At 40.6% G+C, this 24,013-nt stretch overlaps 1 protein-coding gene across 1 annotated transcript in view; it reads right to left on the reverse strand.

Annotated features, from left to right (window-relative positions):
- The window catches only part of kirrel3a (kirre like nephrin family adhesion molecule 3a), a 279,887-nt gene that overhangs the window by 114,910 nt on the left and 140,964 nt on the right, over positions 1 to 24,013 (reverse strand). The window contains 2 exon segments of the mRNA XM_070434348.1: positions 12,993 to 13,096; positions 13,098 to 13,140. Of these exon segments, the coding sequence (XP_070290449.1) occupies positions 12,993 to 13,096; positions 13,098 to 13,140 (147 nt within the window).

The raw sequence follows: 24,013 nt of genomic DNA on the forward strand, positions 1-24,013 counted from the left end.
GGGGAAAAGTATTATTATTAGTTTTTCACAAGCGTAGCAGGCTGTGAATTCTGCTAGCAACGTTTCTAGGATGGGCTGTTGGCTGAATAGACTATTCAACCTTTACTAAAGAATTGTCTAATTGTCTAATAGCCCCCCCTCCCCAACTTGCAACAAATCATTTGTATCTACCTTTCCACATCTACCTACACACGGTTAATGTTCTGGGGGAAAAATATATACAGTATATAATATATATATTGGTCATGGCTCCCGAGTGGCGCAGCGGTCTAAGGCACTGCATCTCAGTGCAAGAGGCATTACTACAGTCCCTGGTTCGAATACAGGCTGTATCACATCCGACCATGATTGAGAGTCCCATAGGACGGAGCACAATTGGCCCAGCGTCATCCGGGTTTGGCCGGGGTAGGCCGTGATTGTGAATAAGAATTTGTTCTTACCTGACTTGCCTAGTTAAATAAAGGTTAAATTTAAAAAACAACTGGCGGCAACCGCAGTGCAATCAGTAGGAGGTGAACAGTGGCTGGTGCTGAAAATACAGTATTGCACACCAACAGATGGAGAAAACCTACACCAGTCGAGCAATTAATTTCAACAATAATCTTCATTTTAATTTGACTTTACAAACAACAAGAGGGCTTAATTGGAGTCTATTTCTTCAGAGCTTAGACCTATATAAAATAACTTAACTGGCTGGGGTAGGCTATGAGGCTTAACAGCCTAATAGAAGTAGGATTTTTTTTATTAGGCCTACTTACAATTGCAACTTGTCAAAAATGTAGCATCCTACATAAAACAATAATTTAAAGAAAAAAAGTCTGCACATTCGAACTAAAACTATGTAACTAATAATGAAAAGCGCACATTTGTAAATCCCAAACTCTAAAAGTAATTGGAAAGGTAGATACACATGATTTGTGACATTGTAGTTACAATAAAGAATGTAAACAAGATGTAAGCAAGATGCTGTGTTTTTATTTACAGTAGTGATGGACAACTGGAGGCATTTTGAAAACAGGTTTTCAAACACTTGCTTTTCACAAGTGTACTGTAGCAGGTGTAGCCCATCATGCACATTTTTCCTATTTGCAGGACAACATACTTTTTATAGCCCTGCTACTGTAGTGAAAATCCCTCAACTTGCAATGTATTCAATGCTTAAATACTTTAAAGTGTTACATTTCTAACTCAAAACATCAGTACAGTATTTCTTCCTCAACATCTTTATGCTTTCGTTAATAAAATAACAAGAAAATGACATTCAAATGCGGATGTTTATTTAAACTACATTTTAGTTGCACTTCCACCCAGCTCCACGACCACAGGTAAAAACTTTCTGATATAATCAATGTATTTGTTGGATTGTTGTATCGTCAATTTCTCTAGCCAAAACATCTTGATGGCCTTGACCAGTTCATCTTTGCTTGTCGGCTTGGCAGAGTTACGGATGAATGTTTTCAGTTGATGCCAAAGTTCGATCCAGTTGAAATTAGGAGATCTAAATGTAGAGATGAAAAAAGATATTTTTAGATATACTGTAGGCCTACTGTAGGTGTTGTAGGTCTTTTATTTATTTACTTATTTTTATTGAACCTTTATTTTACGACATAAAGGTCATCTTACTCTGCTGGCGTCTTGACCCAGTTTATGCCCTCATTTGCAATGCAAACCTGTGCGGCAGTGTGTTTTAGGTCATTGTCTGCATTTGGAGAAGAAAAAAATACATTTAGCCTAACAGCCAACATTTGGTACAAAAATAGAAATATACATGAAAATAGGCCTAAACGTAACAAAAATATTGCTATAATCCTACTTTGAAAGAAACGATGTGGTCCCAGAAACACCTTTCTGACATAGGGTTCAGCATATCTCTTGATGATTTCTTCCTCAAAGAAATCTCGAGCCACGATACCTGAAAAAGGAGGCAAGAGTGAATTATTGTGGAACACATAATTCACAACAATATTTTATGTACCTTAAATAGCCAAACTTACCATCAATATTCAAATATGGGCCTGGTCCCTGGCGAGAAATTGCTCCCACATATGGAGTTTCAGAGGATGCTTGGGACTCGGCATGCTTGATCTTCTTCCTTTTTTTCTGTAGAAACTTTGAGCAAATTCCTCAAGGGCCACGGTTGATTCGTCTGTGAAGATGACGTCATTGAATGTCTCACCAGCTTTGATCCTTGGGCCTGCAGGACGTGAAGGTCTTTGTTTGTCAGACAAATGAGTACTTGAGGTCACCGAGAAAGTCTGGACATGGCCTGCTCTCCCTTATGTAAGGAATTAGGCACTTTCCCATGTTTACTACAGTATGTATTGTAGGCTACGTATACTTGTCAGACTACATAGTACCCTAATAAACAAATGCAGGTGGCTTATTTCTTCAAAATGCTTTAATTAAATGCTTTATTATCCAAATGTAAAAGCATATACTGTACAGTAATCAAATCAAATCAAATGTTATTGGTCACATACACATGGTTAGCAGATGTTAATGCGAGTGTAGCGAAATGCTTGTGCTTCTAGTTCCGACCATGCAGTAATATCTAACAAGTAATCTAACAATTTCACAACAACTACCTTGTACACACAAGTGTAAAGGAATGAATAAGAATATGTACATATAAATATATGGATGAGCGATAGCCGAACGGAATAGGCAAGATGCAGTAGATGGTGTAGAGTACAGTATATACATATGAGATGAGTAATGTAGGGTATGTAAACATTATATAAAGTGTCATTGTTTAAAGTGACTAGTGATGCATTTATTACATCCAATAATTATTAAAGTGGCTAGAGATTTGAGTCAATATGTTGGCAGCAGCCACTCAATGTTAGTGATGGCTGTTTAACAGTCTGATGGCCAGTACTGTATTTCTTCTTCAGCATCTTCATGCTTTTGTTAATAACATAATGATAAAAATACTCTGTCAAAATGCAGATGTTGATTTAGTTATGGATCCATAACGAATTACTATGGGAATAAATATCACTGATTTACAGAAAAAAATGAAAAGGTTGTCTAATGTTGTTTATACACCTTGTGGGTGGGGGCAATGGTTCAAAAAATGGGAGAAGACTAGTATTTTGTAGTTGAATTCGTCATTGTACAGTATATGAGAATATATCACTATGTTGCCAAAAAATACTGTTATTGTTTCCCTTCAATAAAATGCATTCAAAACTACTTTCTGCCCATTTCTGCTACTTTCTTAGGCTATAAAAGTGCTATCTATTGCTAAAAAAATTATGTTTACACCTATGCAGTACCTTAAGCAATAATAATAATAAACCTCTACTTTAGAAAAAGAAAACAATTATGACAGGTGTGTTGTAATAAAAACGATTGGTGTCCAGTGATTGTGAAGAGGGAAAACCCAGATATTCACAAAGTTTGTGATGAATGACAGGTTGTTTCTTCATACAAAAAGGATTTGGGGTTTAATATTCAACTAAGCTGCTTAATTTCAGGGGTTTAGTGAAGGTGAATGTTAAGACTACACAAGGGTTAAGATAAGGTTGTTTGGGTTATTCTGCACCTCAATCAGATTGATTGGTCTGGTGTGGAGTGATTTAAACATAGTCTTACAAAATACAGTATCTGTGGATGCTTGAAAACACAATAATTCCATATTAAGGTGTTGTGCAAGGCTAAATAACATGTGAATCAGACTGAGATACTGAGCAACAGCTTCTATCACCAGGCGATCAGACCGTTGAACAGCCATCAGTAGGTGACTACCTGCCCGGTACTCAGCTCGGAACCTTGAGACTAATGCCCCATGTCTATAGAGTCATTGAACACTGGTCACCTCATATTCTGTATACTGTTGTTTATTCACTGCGTATGTACAGTTGAAGTTGGAAGTTTACATACACCTTAGCCAAATACATTTATTAAACTCAGTTTTTCACAATTCCTAACATTTAATCCTAATAAAAATTCCCTGGCTTAGGTCAGTTAGGATCACCACTTTATTTTAAGAATGTGAAATGTCAGAATAATAGAGGATGATTTATTTCAGCTTTTATTTATTTCATTTTTTTATTTCACCTTTATTTAACCAGGTAGGCTAGTTGAGAACAAGTTCTCATTTACAACTGCGACCTGGCCAAGATAAAGCATAGCAGTGTGAACAGACAACAACACAGAGTTACACATGGAGTAAACAATAAACAAGTCAATAACACAGTAGGGGAAAAAATGAGTCTATATACATTGTGTGCAAAAGGCATGAGGAGGTAGGCAATAAATAGGCCATAGGATGCGAATAATTACAATTTAGCAGATTAACACTGGAGTGATAAATCATCAGATGATCATGTGCAATACTGGTGTGCTAAAGAGCAAAAAAGTAAATAAATAAAAACAGTAAGGGGATGAGGTAGGTAAATTGGGTGGGCTGTTTACAGGTGGACTATGTACAGCTGCAGCGATCAGTTAGCTGCTCAGATAGCAGATGTTTAAAGTTGGTGAGGAAAATAAAAGTCTCCAACTTCAGCGATTTTTGCAATTCGTTCCAGTCACAGGCAGCAGAGAACTGGAAGGAAAGGCGGCCAAATGAGGTGTTGGCTTTGGGGATGATCAGTGAGATATACCTGCTGGAGCGCGTGCTACGGGTGGGTGTTGTTATTGTGACCAGTGAACTGAGATAAGGCGGAGCTTTACCTAGCACGGACTTATAGATGACCCGGAGCCAGTGGGTCTGGCGACGAATATGTAGCGAGGGCCAGCCGACTAGAGCATACAGGTCGCAGTGGTGGGTGGTATAAGGTGTTTTAGTAACAAAACGGATGGAACTGTGATAAACTGCATCTAATTTGCTGAGTAGAGTATTGGAAGCTATTTTGTAGATGACATCGCCGAAGTCGAGGATCGGTAGGATAGTCAGTTTTACTAGGGTAAGTTTGGCGGCGTGAGTGAAGGAGGCTTTGTTGCGAAATAGAAAGCCGATTCTTGATTTGATTTTGGATTGGAGATGTTTAATATGAGTCTGGCAGGAGGCTCATTTCATCACATTCCCAGTGGGTCAGAAGTTTACATACACTCAATCAATATTTGGTAGCATTGCATTTACATTTTTTAACTTGAGTCAAACGTTTTGGGTAGCCTTCCACAAGCTTCCCAAAATAAGTTGGGTGAATTTTGGCCCATTCCTCCTGACAGAGCTTGTGTAACTGAGTCAGTTTGTAGGCCTCCATGCTCACACACGCTTTTTCAGTTCTGCCCACAAATGATCTCTAGGATTGAGGTCAGGGGTTTGTGATGGCCACTCCAATACCTTGACTTTGTTGTCCTTAAGCCATTTTGCCACAACTTTGGAAGTATGCTTGGGGTCATTGTCCATTTGGAAGACCCATTTGTGACCAAGCTTTAACTTCCTGACTGATGTCTTGAGATGTTGCTTCAATATATCCACATAATTTTCTCTCCTCATGATGCCATCTATTTTGTGAGGTGCACCAGTTCCTCCTGCAGCAAAGCACCACCACAACATGATGCTACCACCTGATGCTTCACGGTTGGGATGGTGTTATTTGGCTTGCAAGCCATTCCCCTTTTTCCTCCAAACATAACGATGGTCATTATGGCCAAACAGTTCTATTTTTGTTTCATCAGACCAGAGGACATTTCTCCAGAAAGTACGATCTTTGTCCCCATGTGCAGTTGCAAACCGTAGTCTGGCTTTTAATGGTGGTTTTGGAGCAGTGGCATCTTCCTTGATGAGCGGCCTTTCAGGTTATGTCGATTTAGGACTCATTTTACTGTGGATATAGATACTTGTGTACCTGTTTCCTCCAGCATCTTCACAAGGTCCTTTGCTGTTGTTCTGGGATTGATTTGCACTTTTTGCACCAAAGTACATTCATCTCTAGGAGACAGAACGCGTCTCCTTCCTGAGCGGTATGATGGCTGCGTGGTCCCATAGTGTTTATACTTGCGTACTATTGTTTGTACAGATGAACATGGTACCTTCAGGCATTTAGAAATTGCTCCCAAGGATGAACCAGACTTGTAGAGGTCTACAATTTTTTTTCTGAGGTCTTGGCTGATTTCTTTTGATGTTCCCATGATGTCAAGCAAAGAGGCACTGAGTTTGAAGGTAGGGCTTGAAATACATCCACAGGTACACCTCCAATTGACTCAAATGATGTCAATCAGCCTATCAGAAGCTTCTAAACACATGACATAATTTTCTGAAATTTTCCAAGCTGTTTAAAGGCACAGTCAACTTAGTGTATGTAAACTTCCGACCCACTGGAATTGTGATGCAGTGAATTATAAGTGAAATAATCTGTCTGTAAACAATTGTTGGAAAAATGACTTGTGTCATGCACAAAGTAGATGTCCTAACCGACTTGCCAAAATTATAGTTTGTCAACAAGAAATTTGTGGAGTGGTTGAGAAACGAGTTTTAATGACTACAACCTAAGTGTATGTAAACTTCTGACTTCAACTGTATATACTGTATTCTCGACATAGCTCATCCCAATATGTTTAATACTGTACACACCATTTTCTTTTCCAAATGATATACTGTCTATACACACCACATATTTATATTCTGGATTCCCACACATTCTTCGATTGTTATTTCTTGATTATTATTTGTGTATTTGTATTGTATTTGCGAAACATTCTCCTGAACTGCTGGAGCTAGTAACATAAGCATTTGGCTGCACCTGCCTTAACACCTGTAAATCTATATATGCGACCAATAAACTTTGATTTGATTTGATAGACAATGAAAAAGGCCCTTCATATGAAGTGTGATCAGATCCATTCATGAACTGGCTCCTCTCTGATATTCAGCTGTCATACACACCTTTTTAATCTGTAGTAGACAATGAATAGGGCCATTATAACACCATTAATTCCTTATTAAGGTGTTAAATACTACTTATTAAAGTGTAATAGAAAATGAATAAGACTCTCCATGTGAGGTATGACCAGATCCTTCCCCATATAGCGCTCGGCTCCTAACTGAGTGCCGTGGGCCGGGCGGCACGCTGAGACAGACATGCCCCGGCTGGCACGTCATTAGGAAATGATGGACACCTCCCTAGAATCCCGCCATGCTCCGAAACACCCAACAGATATGGCCCAGTGGCCCACAACGCCAATCCCTCAAACCACCACAGCTCAACAGAGAGGAGAAAAAGTGAGAGTGGGGAGTATTAGAATTCTGCTTGGATGAGCTGCACTTTTCTCTCCACTGTCTAGTGTTCTCAATCTACCGTGACAGTACAAAAGGATGAAAAATGGCAGAGGAGGAGGCAAGCTGAAAATACAAATGATCTCCTATCGGCGTTTCTATTAATGCAGTTTACATCTTAATTTGTTTGGGTCCTGATGCTGTAATCACTCTAGGGCTCAAGACAAATTAGATGAGCTTTATTCAGGCTTGTTTATAAGACAGACAGCTCCAATTTTTATCAAACCTATTTCAATCCGTTTGGAGAACAAAAGATTGTTCAAACTGTAATTGTCCCACGTAGAGGCTGTTGTTAGGTGTCACCTTAATACAAGAAATCATCTTAGAATCATCCGTCTTCGTATGGGATGAAAACTTCAAGAAAGTGAATAGAGGTGAATGTCAATGACCCCATGCCAATAACATTAATCTGGATGGCCTAATCAATACAAGTGCTAGCTCTCAAATCAATAGATGCTGTATTCCCAGACCACAGGACGTTGGTGGCACCTTAACTGGGGATGACGGGCTCATGGTAATAGCTGGAGCGGAATAAGTGAAATGGTATCAAACACATCAAACACATGGTTTCCATGTGTTTGATGCCATTCCATTTGCTCCGTTCCGAACATTGTTATGAGCAACCCTTCCCTTAGCAGCCTCCTGTGCCCAACATGCTTATTGCTTGCAAATTATCCATCAAATACAGAACCAGATCAAGGCAATAAATAATAAACAGTGTCCAGTACCAAATAATACAAATACATTATTCAAAATAAACATAACACTTCATTAATTAATGTTTTGTAACTCAACCAATTCGAGCTAAAATGTGTAATTTTCCTAGCATCAATATATGAATATAGACCATATATCAACAGGCTTTACATTCAAAAGTTCCACTTACAGATCTTTAACACACAGAACAACCAAGTGCCCTTCCCATTCTAGTGCTCGTTTACCTAGCCTGGGCCACTGCTGGCTTTGAGATTAAATAAAAGGCAGATTGGTAGGATGGGAGGATGTTGGGATGAGGGATTAAAATATCAGCTCGCTGTGTATGAGAGGGCATCAATCACCATAGCAAGGTTACTACAGTGACAAAAAAACAGCCACTGTGGGGGAAGAGTTTGGACGGTTTGGGACGCCAATGTGCAATGGCTCTATGGATGCAGGCGAGAGGCAGCCTTGTAGATGAGGCGGTGTGTGCTGCTTCTCCTCAGTTTGATTGATCTTTTATTGTCGGTATAGAGGGTGATTACCTCCAGTAGGCATAAAGGCTAATCCATAACAAGTGACAGTAATAACCACTAAGCTGCTGAGGGGAGGGAAAATCCTTTTTGCTCTGAAAAGCCCTGGTTAATCAGCCCAGAGGTAGCCAGAGGTTCACAGGGGACGTATAGAGTCTAGATGTGTGTGTAGACTTGTCAGGGAAGGGTTAACTCATTGTTTTATTTAGCACTATTTTACTGCACATCAAGGTTGATCTGAGCTTGTAATTCACTTTCAGCCACAGGGGCAGGTTGTTTTCAAACATGGCGCTTGTGAATTGAAGCTTACAGTTTGCTTCTGAGCCAGTGCTAGAGGTATTTTAGTAAGTCTTGCAAAAACGCACTATCAAATTTTTTGGGGTATCACAGGGTTAAAAGCAAGTGACTGAGTTAGCATGCAATGAAGTAGGGTCAATTAAGGAAGGTAAGAAAGGTAACCTGTTAGCTGTGGTAGAGCTACTGTAGGCTACAGTTTGTCCAAAGCGTTAAACCTATTTGCAGAGTTATTCAACAGGCACTTTGGAAACCTCAAAGATGAGCTCTGTTAAATTTATTCAACTGACAAATCACACACATTGATTAGAGTAAATAACTACACAAATTTGATAGATAATTAAAGCATTTGCAATTATGCCCCATGTGAGATTTTTCCCCAGCCCTCAATATAATGTAAATAGCTGCAATAGTTTATATGAATTGCAGTAAACAACACATTAAAAGAAACTGAGCAGACACTTGCACTCCAGGTCATAATACAGAGTCTGTGCAAAAACATATTTCAATCATTATCGAAAGGCCAGTTCAGATCTAGCAACTGACATTAGGAGAGACGACATGAGACAAAACTAGACAGTTTTAGAATTTTGTGTTGTAGAACAACTGACTAACAACTGGGCATTCAGATCAAAATGACGACCAGTTTCCATGGTGACACTTTATGCTTTCAATGATGTGTTGAAACTTTGTAACAAGTTGTACTTTTTGTAGCAAGTTGTTGTAGCAAATGAGTTACATGAAATACACGCAGCCACTGGCTCACCAAAGACAGGTCATAATACTCTGTGACATTACAGAGAAATATCAGCAACCTAGCAAGCATTTGGTCACAGTGCACTGTTCTCTGATTGGTCAAACTGAACCGTCTCATCTCATGTCTTTTGCTAAGATTTTAATTGATGAATCTTGGAAACTCTAGCAGCCGACACGAAACGTTCTAAAACTAGACTGATCAGATTAAGCAAACTAATGATCTAAAACTGTCACGCCCTGACCATAGAGAGCTATTTATTCTCTATGTTGGTTGGTCGGGGTGTGATTTTAGGATGGGTTATCTAGGGGAATTCTATTTCTATGTTGGCCTAGTATGGTTCCCAATCAGAGGCAGCTGTTTATCGTTGTCTCTGATTGGGGATCATATTTAGGTAGCCATTTCCCCATTGTGCTTTGTGGGATCTTGTCTATGTATAATTGCCTGTGAGCATTATTCTAGCTTCACGTTTCGTTTGTTCGTTTTGTTGTTTTGGTCTTTGAAGTTTTCTATTCCAAAATAAAGGATGGAAACATACCACCCTGCATCTTGGTCTACTCCTTATGACGAACGTGACAGAAGATCCCACCACAAACGGACAAAGCAGCGTGGCCAGGAGGAGCAGGTATCCAAGCTGTTGGACTTGGGAGGACTTGGGAGGAGATAATGGCAGGAAACGAAAGCCTTCCATGGAAGCAGACGCAAGCGGTGAAGGAAGGACAACGACGACACCGGGGTTCGCGGCCTACTCTGTCCCCAGTCAGGTACGTCCTGTGCCTCCTCCCCGCACTCGCCCTGAGGTGCGTGTCATCAGCCCGGTGCCACCTGTACCGGTCCCACGCATCAGGCCTCCAGTGCGCCTCCACAGTCCAGTACGTCCTGTGCCTCCTCCCTGCACTCGCCCTGAGGTGCGTGTCATCAGCCCGATGCCACCTGTATCGGTCCCACGCATCAGGTCTCCAGTGCCCCTCCACAGTCCAGAGCTTCCGGCAACAGTTCCCAGTCCAGAGCTTCCGGCGACAGTTCCCAGTCCAGAACTTCTGGCGACGGGTCCCAGTCCAGAGCTTCCAGCGACGGTCTGCGGTCCAGAGCCTCCAACGACGGTCTGCGGTCCAGAGCCTCCAGCGACGGTCTGCAGTCCAGAGCCTCCAGCGGGGGTTCTCAGTCCGGAGCCTCCTGCGAGGGTTCCCAGTCCGGGAATTTTGGAGAGCACATTTCACGTTTCATTCTCAGAAAGCATCTTTGTCAACAGAAGACATCATCTGATTGAGGCAACTCTCGTGCCATGTTGTTGCTCAATTGGCAGTCATGCATGTCTGAAATTAATACCTGCGGTTATCTCCAAAGCCCATTTAAAGCAGCCCTGACCTCTGCTAGTGCCGTGCTATCCCCCTTTAGCTCAGTGACAGCCGGCTGTGGCTCCCCTGCATGGCTGGGGGGATTTCTAGGTATCTAATTAGCCTCAAGGGCCCCTTTGGATCTTGTAACTTCACTATCTCATGCCTTATTCAACAGAGCCACCGCCACAAGGCCATTTGGATTACCCTGCCACTCTCAGATGGGGTTCAAAGTTCAAATGTCACTGGTGGAGGGCATTTTCATCCCAGCGATATTGCGTGGAGTCGGTGTTAATGACAGCCCCTGGGTTTATCTGTAGTTTAGGCCCAGGCAGGCTGCAGTGTGTTGGGATATTATTGTGTGTCTGCAAATAGAATGCTTTCCTTATGAGGGAGGAAAGTAAGGTCAGGCTATTACGGAAACGACACTGCCTTGTCTAATGCAGCAGCTAAAACTTGTGTAATTGATCACCTATGGGGTGCATGAACACTGAACACTTTTGCACTTTTGCAACATTGTATTGCGAGGATATTGCAATGTATAAACACAAATGTTTCAACTATGGAAGCTATGTTCAAAGAACAGGGTCCAAAGAGGAATCCCAAAGTATGTCTAACACATATCCTCAACATCACACAAAGCATCAAAGCTGCAGTCTGAAAATGATTTAATAAAATCCCTGACACCAGCAGATGCTTGTGAGGAGGAGCCAGTCGGTGTACGGGCAGGCATCCACTCTGGTTATGAGAGCACAACACGGCAAGGCTGTCAAGCATTGGAGTGAGGCCGGTGGTTGGCTGCCTCTGAGTCTCCAACCATCTCCACCGAAGGGGAAGTGACAGACGGGGATTGACCATGACAGCATCCATACATTCATTACCTCTCTCACCTGTCCCGCTGGTGGCTTTGTATGCAACCTTTTTTCCAAAGCGATGCCGATTTGTCTGGGATTAAGTGTCATGCTAATGGCTAGGCCCTGGGGAGGAGGATGATTTGTCTCTCTTGCCCTAAAAACCTAATTAATAATTCTATTGGAGCCGAATCGCCAACATCTTAACTCTCCCCTCTCCCTGCCTTTGATCGGCCACTTCATACTCCCCACTAAGTAACCAACTTTAAATTAGTGGGCAAAAATGCATCCACTAAGGGGGGGAATAATGAACTAATACCTCTGGAATATATCATGCTTTAAACAAGGGAGGATGAATCGATAATGCTAATTAGGGTGCTCCTTCCTTGCCTCTGCCCAAGGCCCCAAAGGGTTTGCATCGAAGGGTTCCATCGATCCCACCCCAAATGATGGCTGATGGAAAACAGATTGGGGGGATTTGGCATCACCTCATTAAGCCTGATTTGAGGATGCATCCATGATTGATCTCTAGCCGATTCATATTCAGTTCCCTCCGCCCTTCAAATGATTACTGAGCTATTTCAATATTACAGTATTCCCAGCTCTCCTCATTTTCTTCCCTCTATCCCTTCCTCTCGCTCACTTTACGTATGCATTTGAAATGGCACCCTATTCGTTATATATTGGACTACTTTTAACCAGGCACTATTAATATTAAGGTCACTTAATTGGTCAATTGTACACAAAGTCCAACCGAAATTTAACCCAACCCATCCGAAAGACACACATACATGTTTTTGGAGAGGTGCGGGGGGCTGCCACACTGGGTGCCGTTGCTGTGGGGGGTTAAGTGTTTGCTCAAGGGCACAATGGCAGGCAATGGCATCTAAGATTTGATACCAGCATCCCTCCGGTTGCCAGCTCACTTCCCGCCAGATTTCTCCAATTGGATCCGGGATTCGAACTGGCTGCTGGCTCGCCTCTCTAACCCGTTAGGCTACCTGCCGCCATGTTCAAGGGGCTCTGGTCAAAGTAGTGCACTATATAGGTGCCATTTGGGACCCAGCCTAAGTCATCTAAAATGTCAACTCTTCAGGTTCCCCAGATCTACTACTTTTTCTACCCGCTGTGAAACAGTTTGACACTGTTTTGCAAGTGTTACGTGGCCTTGAACAGGATGTTCTCTCAACACTCACTCATTCTGATACGCCTTCCAATTTACCTGAACCTTGCAGACATACTGTATACACAATGATTTAGTGATCTTGAATGTAACCAAATAGTATTCTAGCTGATCCTTACCGAGCACAGTTAGTCGGGCGGGGCGTGTTCTGATAGCTGCCTGGATGGCCTGGCACTCGAAGAAGGCGTCATCCTGCATTTCAGTTCTCTGAATCAAGAGGTGTATCACCCTTGCTGTGGTCTCCCACGATGTCATAACGTGGGTAGCCTGGAACACAAGAACACACATTGTTACTCCCGCCACACACACACACACACACACACACACACACACACACACACACACACACACACACACACACACACACACACACACACACACACACACACACACACACACACACACACACACACACACACACACACACACACACACACACACACACACACACACCCCTTCATTATGTGTGTCCACACGCTAGGTTTTCCAATTATCCGGGGATATGGATTGCAATGCCCACTAGTTTAAAGAAACACAATTAAAGCAACAATTGGTTTTTCAGAGTGAGCTTGTTATTCCTTTCAGGAGAACACGCACAATTATAATGGAGAACACACACGCGCGCACACACGCACACACACATACACACACATACATACACACACACACACACAATTATATATTTGATGTGGGCTGTGTTATTGTTGCTTTCCACTCCTTATAAGATTATACATCTTTAGCACGGTAAAACATGCACGTATAGTAGCTAATTACTTTCTCTGGCCACCTACAGTTATCCTTGGAGGAGGAGAGAAGAAAGGGAATGGTGGACTTTCTTGTTTTTCCTTCCTCAAATAAAAAAATGGAGTGTTAATCTGGCCTCCCGCACATAAATTGAGCAGCGGTCAGCCCTCGAGGGGATTCAATTTTCCCATCGCCAATTGTGTTGAGTCCAGTGTCTGCCGTAATAGCTACTATAACCCAGTGGAAAAACAAATGAGCGATATGTAATATCTAATAGACCATTTTATTAGGAAATAATATCACCCTAAACAGATCGGATATTGTTTTTAGCAAAGCAAGTACATTTTGTATCGGATCCACTGAATTGAAAATAATACGGCCTCTTTTAACCTGTAATGAGTCTGTAGTCTAAATGTATGATGTTGTGGGGATTCCTATTCTTATGTATGAATGTGTTACATAACAAAAGTAACACAATGTTAGAGGTGATACACTAACTGCAATTATTATTTCTTTCTTTGGGAATTCTGTGTGATGATACTCAGGCGATGGATTCAAACGATTGAACCGCAAAAAAGAGTTTCCGTTTTGAAAGAACAAATCCACAAAACTGACAATGTTCATTTGAGCTGTCAAAGGAGGGCTGATGGATGAAGAACAGAAACAACAGAGAGGTAAAACAGCAGCAACTATAGAAAGAAAATGCAGAAAGCTCTCTCAGAAAACACAACTAAAAAAACGCTGTTCAAAGTCAAGCTGCAACATCCCTCTTTTATTTTCCAGGACCAATAAACAGGAAAAGAAATACATGCTCTGGTGAATGAAGGGAAGGAGGGAGGAGCATAAGGAGACCAGAAGAAGCAGGCAGGGGGTGTATGGTGGGTTTGGGGGGGGGGGGCAGCGTTCAACCCAAATGGGCAAAGTAAATAAAATTAATGCTCATTGATTTTCTCTAAAATACTGCTGTTTATTCTACTGCCAAGGGATCAATGACAAGCCTAAATCATCATAGAAGCATTTTACTGAGCCATAGTGTAGGGGAGTCTTAAGTGAGCTGACTGGGAGAGACTAACTCCCACACCACTGCTGATACAAACAACATAATATGCCAGATGCCAACGTATAGGGCCTAGTAGTCTTACTTTGTGCACATACACTAATGGATTCATGTATGTCTTGACCAGAGCATTAGAATTTCATTAGCTATTACATGGTTAATAGCATTACTGATTTTGTAAGTTAATGCCAGTTGGTCATTCTCAATACATTCACCAAGGGGACCTGAACATTGTGCTGACCTCTGTTAATAAGATGCATAACAACATAAAACCACATTTTGCAATAAACTGTATTTTTTACTTTAACCTCTCACGAAGCATGTAGGTTACACTTTACATTAAGGTACAAACCCTTTCTAAACCCTATCTCATCCCCTCATCCTATATATACACAGTATATATAATATATATACATGACCAAAAGTATGTGGACACCTGCTTGTCCAACATCTCATTCCAAAATCATGAGCACTAATATGGAGTTGGTCCCCCCTTTGCCGCTATAATAACCTCCACTCTTCTGGGAAGGCTTTCCTCTAGATGTTGGAACAATGTTGCGGGGACTTGCTTCCATTCAGCCGTAAGAGCATTAGTGAGGTTGGGTGATTAGGGGTGGCTCGCAGTTGGCGCTAGAATTCATCCCTAAGTTGTTTGATAGGGTTGAGGTCAGGGCTCTGTTTAGGCCAGTCAGGTTCTTCCACACCGATCTCAATACACTATTTCTGTATGGACCTCGCTTTCTACATGGGGGCATTGTCATGCTGAAACAGGAAAGGGCCTCCCTCAAACTGTTGCCACAAAGTTGGAAGCACAGAATAGAATGTCATTGTATGCTGTAGTGTTAAGATTCCCCTTCACTGGAACTAAGGGGCCTAGCCTGAACCATGAAAAACAGCCCCAGACCATTATTCCTCCGCCACCAAACTTTACAGTTGGCACTATGCATTGGGGCAGGGAGTGTTCTCCTCGTATCCGCCAAACCCAGATTCATCCGTCTGACTGCCAGATGGTGAAGCGTGATTCATCACTCCAGAGAATGTGTTTCCACTGCTCCAGAGTCCAAGCTTTACACTACTCCATCCGACGCTTGGCATGGCACATGGTGATCTTAGGCTTCTGTGTATCTACTTGGCCATGGAAACCCATTTCATGAAGCTCCCGACGAACAGTTCTTGTGCTGACGTTGCATCGAGAGAGAGTTTGGAACTAGTGAGTGTTGCAACCAAAGACAGACAATCCACTAATTTGAAAGAGTGTCCACATACTTTTGTATATACAGTATAGTGTATGTATATCTCCTCCTATATAACTACTGCTGTACATATATTGTTCCTGTTTATATATTGTCCATAGTGTCTTTACACACCACAAACGCATATCCGGGACTCTGACGGCTCATTCTGACATTTCTTAATCTCTTGTTTCTTCTTCTTTTTTTGTCCTTTTCTTTTTTACTTGGCATTATTTGTGTATTAGTATTGTACTGTTAGACATTTACTGCACTGCTGGAGATAGGGAAAAAAGCATTTTGTTACATCTGTTTTAACATATTCTAATCTGTGTACGCGACAAACAACCTTTGATTTGATTTGACTTTATTGTAAAGTGTTACCTGAAGCACATATAATCATATTTTATTTCTGAGAGGGGATTTGATTCTTCGGGGAATACTAATATACTGTACATAAGATCCCTGAGGAAACCAATTTTCCTCCCCTGGGGTGTTAGAGAGAGAGAGAAAAGAGGCACAGAATACATTCAATCCCAGAAAGCCATTAAGACCTGAGATCAAATGTCAGACGAACGACCCCAAGCCAAGTGGGAATGAATAGCGGAAGAAGCTGAAGACAAAAGCTTGTCAATTAAGGCAAACAATGTATAATAGCCCCAGGTATAACCTCTATAAAGGCGATGGATCCATTAAGATTAGTCAGACTTGACTTAGATCAATGCCGGGACTTAGATAGGAAAGGGTTTTGGCGGACGATGATGTATTTCAGTATGGAGGAGTGCGGACACCTATCTGACACATCAATGGGAGGAAACGGAAATGAACACTGTCTGATGTCCGTCCCAAATTGCACCCTATTCCCTAAATAGTGAATTCGTTTTGACCAGAGCCCTGTTGGCCCTGGTCAAATGTAGTGCACTATAAAGGATATAGGGTGCAATTTGGGACACAACCTGAGTAGGGCCAGATCAAAGGGAACACAGGAGAGAAGGTGAAGGCCACATGTAAAGCGAGCACTCCCTTGCTCGAGTCCAAATTACACGTGGAGAGCAATCAAGAGACTAGGGTGCTGTCGATGCCATTGACAGTCAAACCCCTCCTTCAGCTTTTTTAGAAAACGAAACATTATCAGTTGAATATATAATTGACTTTGGCCTTTGATTTACAACACCCCTTCATGGCCATAATCTGTCCTATTCAGACGAATATGGTAATTATGTTTAGCTTTAAGTGCCATTATCCTTTAGCGCTCGAGCCATTCTTTTAGCTCCTGATGATAGTTATGATAGCCATTAGCACAATAGTACGGTGTCAGTATGTGGCCTTGCTGCCTTCCCTCACATAGCTGTTGTGTTGACTAAGAGGTCTAATTTCCCTGTCGTCTCTAAAAGCAAACACTTTCCACAGTTCACACTGCCGGGAGAGAGCCTTTCCAGTTCACACTAGACCCCCCTATCATTGATCCGCCGTAAAGACGTGGCATTTATCCCCATGGCAGGCAAACAGACACAGACAGCTCCTCTCTCTCTCTCTCTCAATCTCCCAACCTTTACTATTATTCTCTATCTCTCTCTTTTTCTCTCTAGCTCTCTCTTTCTCTTCTCTGAGCTGATAGTGATTTTTGGTTAAGCACCAGGAGGTCCCTGGGGACCCAGTCATTACACTGCACTTCAGTGACACAGGTGATGGGTCCCAGGATGCTACTAAAAGGACCCGAAGTGGGATTGTATGGACATAATGGGAAAGGATTGTTCTCCCAGGCCCAATTATGAAAACGCCATCCATGACAAAATATAACAAGGGACTGAGGCAAAAGCAGACCATGTCTTCAGGGGAAGACAATGTAACAGATTGGCATGGCAGGATTTATGGAAGAAGAAAACAAATCTGATGACATGGCATGGTACGCAAACTGTAGTCCATTGCCATATTGTAACCCCAGGTATATTTTCTGTCCTGTCTAATGATGTTATTGAACATTTTATTCAAATTGTTTATCTAGTCAAGTGATCACGTCTCCTCAAAGACATTGATTGGGTAAAAGAGTTTGTAAGTTGGGTTGTTGATGCTGATTTATCCAGTATTTGACTTTACCTATCCAAACAACACACCACACACCGCTCTGAAAGCTGATTGTGGGAAATCATTTCCTCTGGCAGCCATCAGAGCAACAATACTGTCTTCAAAACAGCCCGAGGAAAGATTGGGGAAGCAGACACGCTGACGCTTTGGAAATGAGCAAAACGTGATTTAACCATCTGGCGGAGCAGCAGATGCTGCCATAAATTGCTGCAACTTTCAAATGTTGATTTTCTTTAACCCAGATGCAGTTTGGAGTGCCGGTGTGTAGGGTTAGTTGAGCTTAATATATTCTGGGAGATTGAGAAACAGTTTTTCTGGCTGTGGTGTTAATTTTCAAATACGTCTCACGCGACAATTGCAGTGTCGTAAGATGGCTAATGCAGAGAAGTAGGAGAATTGTGGAAACAACAAAATAATTATGGTAGTAATGTAATGGTACTCAAGCAGTAATCGATACACACTGAAAATGGTATAACAAAAACATCTGTCTTTGCTCTTGTTGCCTCTAAATCAGGGATGGGCAATTCCAGTCCTCGAGGGCCTGATTGGTGTCACAGTTTTGCCCCAGCCCCAGCAAACAGACCTGACTCCAATAATCACCTAATGATGATCTTCAGTTTAGAATGCAATTTGATTAATCAGTTGTGTTTGCTAGTGATGGAGAAAAATGTGACACCAAACAGGCCTTCAAGGACTGGAGTTGCCCACCCCTGCTCTAAATGAATAAAATAGCAAGTCATTACTTTGAGAATGCATTTTTTGAGTGTGGATCCTACAGATGAAACGTGTGCAATATTGGCCATTTACCATATCACCTGCACTTATGACAATTTTACGTTTGTGATTGAGCCCAATCCCCAATGTTTCTCTCCCGTTATGCAAACAGCATGTAAACCCCCTAATTTGTCTTTGTTTAATAATTCAGAAGAGGGTTCTGATTAAGCCACACCATGAAATACATTTGAAACACTTGTGAGAATTTGGAAAAACAGCAATTACACAATCAGTGTTTGTGACTCCTGTGCCACGTGAAGTGGCTATTTTAATTAACGATCAAACTCTAATTAAATACTCCATTGCATCGCTCTGTCATTTGGACCGATGTGACGAGTGACAAATACCTTTTGATGAAGAGAGCGCACATGGATTTATTTTCAATTACGTGAAGGTAATGAAAGGAAAAAGTGCAGATCAATGGACATGTGAGCGACACAACAACAATTGAGAACCATGACAAAGAGAGTTGCTAAAGGAGAGAGCAGAATGGAGAGAGATGGACAGACAGATGAGAGATATTGAGGCCACAGATAAAGGCTGTGTCCAAGAGAGGAGGGAAGGAGAAGAAGAGAGAAAGGATGGTAACACTTTACATTAAGTTGTCCTTATTACTATGTAACTAATACAGTAATAACTGTGTTCATTTAGTAGTTACATAGGTTTTACTATATACTTAAATGAAAATAGGAATGTTGAGGAATCCGTTATTACACAACTAGTGAAGGTTTATCCACATGTGTAACTACTGCTGTTACTACACATTTTCTTATTCCACTAAGTAAGTAATGTTTTGTAATTACACGTTTGAAAGTCACCTGTCAATTACCATGTCAATAACTGAAGCCATAATCTGACCTTGTTACATGTAACTACAAGGTTCCGCTAACATTGAATCCACATGTAATGCCAGGGTTGATAAATAGGCTAGAACCAGGTAACAACAATTGTAACAAGCTACACCCTGTCATTAACTACTGGTAATTTTAAATTTGTTTATTTCTATGTTATGACCTGGATCAAAAGCTATACCGAATCAAGTCTAATATAAGAACAATGTAGCTACATAGAATATACTTTGAATTATAATATACCTACCCAGTAGCAAGCAACTTAATGTAAAGTGAAAGCAAATAGGGTACCTTTATAATTACTATGTTGTTACAATGTAATAACATTTTCAGACAATAGGCTGACCAGGAGAAATTAGGACAAAGGAGAACATTGGACAAATCCATTTGCCCGCGCTGGCGTTGCAGATGACTATATTGGTCCACTAATACTGGAATATTAAAGGCCCAGTGTAGTACTTTAGTGAAAAAAATTATAAAACAAAGTATTCATATTTTTTTTATCCAGATTTTACATACTTCCCACGGCTATGCACTTACCCAGGAGCAAGCAACCTAATGTAATGTAAAGTGAAGTGAAATTTGTTTTACTTTGTAGTTTCAATGTAACAACATTTGCAAACAATAGGCTAACCAGGAGAAAAAAGGAGACAGGAGAACATTTTTCAGTTGGACTTTTCTTTAATGAATTTGACGAAGATTCACATTCAAACTATTCAAATTCAATTCCCCATTTCAGACTCAAAGAAATAACTATTTTATTTAGTAGAAACACAGGGTGGCAAAAACTAGCTTGCTAGCATTTCCCCATCATTCACTAATGTAGCTAGCTAGCTAGATGTCACTGGTAGCCTAATGTCAACACCTTTTCCAACTCAGTTAATAAACTTTACCAAATCATCATAAAAATCATGAAACATTTAGCTTACAATGTTATTTACAATTTTGAAGACTTACATTGCACTTTGCGTTTTATAAACCTTTAAAAACATTATATCTAAAGAGATGTGAGAGGTCGGTGTGATATCACTTCCTGGCTTCTTATATTTCCAAATGTTCTTCTTTTGAATGTGCAAACTTACAATGTCCTTCACTAAATAGTGAAAAAAAAGGTAAACAAAATGTTTGATGTTTTTATTTTTTATTACATTTTTTTGTATGTGCAGAGAGGAAGAGGAAGTGAGAGGCCCAACTTGGTGGAACATCTGTCTCCCTCCAGTAGATAGCGTTTTTTCGTTGTTTCACCCACCAAGCAAGGAGTTTTTGTATGGAGGTCAATGAGAGAATGTTGAATTTGTTCAACAAAAAATGTAATGGCTTAAAGGTTCATTTTGTATGAGGTTATAATAATCCATGCCTTCTAGGAATGTTATAAAGTCCAAAAGTTATTGGTGTAGCTAGAAATGTGTCTGTCAGAAGTATGGAAATGTGTATATTTCAAGACATGGCATATAAGGGTGCAGTGAGATGGGTTGGACGATACCTTTCTCGTCAATCCTCTTGAAAAAACGTATACAGTGATCCCTCGCCACTTCGCGGTTCACTTATCGCGGATTCGCTATTTCGCGGATTTTCATAATGCATTTTTTTTTTTTTTTGGTGCATTGTGCTCTGCATTCTGATTCGCTAAAAACTCACTCCCGCTTCTTGTATCAAAACATGCTACGAATTGTGCTATCATTTTGTCGTCTCGTGCAGTTATGTGTACGTACATAAAACAGCTTGGCAAATTTACATTAAGTTGGCCAAATTATCTTGTAATTTCGAACATCTCCTAAACCCATAATGTCGACGAAACGGCCTACACGTGAGTCACTGTATTTGTATACATGTAATAGTTGCTAATTGTAAAAAAAAAAAAAGTTTTCTATTTCGAGGATTTCACTTATCGCGGGTCATTTTCGGAACGTAACCCCCGCGATAAACGAGGGATTACTGTATACTTAAAAACTGAAAATCAAACAATGTCAGCCTTTAAATGCTTTATTATCCAAATGTTGAAAGATCTTGTGGGCGATGGAAAGAAATAAAATGGTGCAGTTTGAGGCCATGTGGCAGAGAGCGATGGAGGCGCTGGAGATGGGGGTGTGAGCAGGTGGGTCTGGGCAGGTGTGATGTAGATGTTGTTTGTATGTGTATGTTTTGTATTGTCTAAAAATACCAAATAAAATCGTACAAAGAAATGTAATGAAGAAAAATTACAAGCTATTATTTGATTTATTTCCTTTACATTCTTCATTGTAACCACAATGTCACAAATAATTGAACAAACATAACATGAGCAGATTAACTTGGTCGAAACGTTCAGAAAGAATGTTGGTACTTATTTGAGTGTGTCACTCAGCTTTATGCTGACAAATATAGATTTATGCTGTGAAATAGCCTACTAAATAGGCCAAGCCTAAACAAATATATTACATTGTAAAAAAAAAAACTTGTACATTTCGTAAATAAATGAAGTAGCTCAGGTCTTGAAAATATGGGAAACCTTTTTCCCCTCACTATCATCGCTGGACTCTCTTTCATTCAGTTTTTTCTTCACATCAGCAAAGAAGGACTCTGTGTTTCAGAAGCTCACATTAAATAGAGGGGCTTTCAACTCTTTCTCACTGTGGTAAATAAAGCGAGTTTGTTATTTAGAATTATTTCTGTATGTTTTTAGAGGGAGAAAAACCAAAATGCCCACCTTGCCTATTTTTCGAAAATCGTCAGTCCACATGTCAAGTGTAATTGTGCCATTGTATTTACCCACGTTCTCTCTCAACTTCGGGACCACCCACCACCTTTTTTTTGTTGCCTTATGCAGGACGCTAGTGCCAGAGAAGAAAGACTCTTGGACTGAAAAATTCACACCTCCATTAAAACTTCTTGCAACTATAGGGGGTGCTGTTCCGCATTAGCATATTTGTGTCTCCAAATTAAACTGCCTCGTGCTAAATTCTTGATCGTACAATATGCATATTATTGTTATTATTGGATAGAAAACACCTTCTAGTTTCTATAGAAGTTGGAATTTTGGTTCTGATGGTACAGAACAATTTCTACAGCACTTTTCATGACAGGGTTCAGATTTCAGAAATTTTTACCCCTGATCTGGGGTCTGTTTTTAAGGCGACAGTGAATGCTATGAAGAAACCGACACTGCTACGTCTTCCTCTGGGTGTCTGTACGTCATCACGTTTTGAATGAAATCTATTGCACAATCCCAGCCATTATAAAACCACAAAATGTTTAGGGACCGCCTTCTTCGTCGTGCGCCTGAAGCGTGAAGGCCATCGGACTTGCCTCGTTCCAAATCGTTGTCTAACCAGCAATATTTCTCGCGGTCATGTTTTCAGTCGTTATATGTTGTTAAAAACATCATAATGTAGTTAATTTGAACCGTTTTATAGCAATTATAATCCGTTTAGTGCGATTTTGAGGAATTTCTTTGTTGTGCACTCTGAAAGTTTGGACACGTTTTGGGGTCCCGTTCGATCGTTAGTGGATATTTCGAAGGACAGAGGACATCTATCGACCAAAAGACGTTTATAACATAGAAAGGATACATTGCCCAAGAATCTGATGGAAGAAAGCTCAAATAAGCAATATTTAATATGTAAATCGTGTTTCTGTCGAAATATTTTAAACGCATATTTCGCCATTTGTTTGGTATAGCTTCACTTGGCCAACCCTGTATTGAAAAGTAAGGATAATTTTAAAATGTAATCAGCAGTTGCATTAAAGAACTATTTGTCTTTCGATTGCTGTCAACCTGTATTTTTTAGTCAAGTATATGATAAGCTTTCAATTAAACTAGATCACTCTGATAGATGACGTAAGACATATTGAGGCTTGATTTCCTAGTATTTTTATTGTGTAACCACGGTTTTGTATGGCTAAATATGCACCTTTTCGAACAAACTGTATATGTATATTGTAAAATGAGTTACAGGAGTGTCATCGGAAGAATTCTGAGAAAGGTTAGTGAAAAATTAATATATTTTGGCGGTGATTACGTTTAGCGCTCTTTGGCTGGAATCGATGCTCTGGTAACGTTTGCACATGTGGTATGCTAAACTTATCGATTTATTGTTTTTTCGCTGAAAAACGCTTAGAAAATCTGAAATATGGTCTGAAATCCAAGAACTGGGTCTTTCCATTGCTATGCTTTGTCTATTTTATGAAATGTTTTATGATGAGTAAATTGGTCATACACGTTGCTCTATCTAGTAATTCTAGTCGATTTGTGATGGTCGGTGCAATTGTAAACTGTGATTTCTACCTGAAATATGCACTTTTTTCTAACAAAAACTATCCTATACCATGAATATGTTATCAGACTGTCATCTGAAAGAGTTTTTCTGGTTAGTGGATATCAATATCTTAGTTGAGCCGAATTGGTGATAGCACCTGAGGAG

Source organism: Salvelinus sp. IW2-2015, linkage group LG23 (assembly GCF_002910315.2).
Source record: "Salvelinus sp. IW2-2015 linkage group LG23, ASM291031v2, whole genome shotgun sequence".
NCBI classification, from domain to species: domain Eukaryota; kingdom Metazoa; phylum Chordata; class Actinopteri; order Salmoniformes; family Salmonidae; genus Salvelinus; species Salvelinus sp. IW2-2015.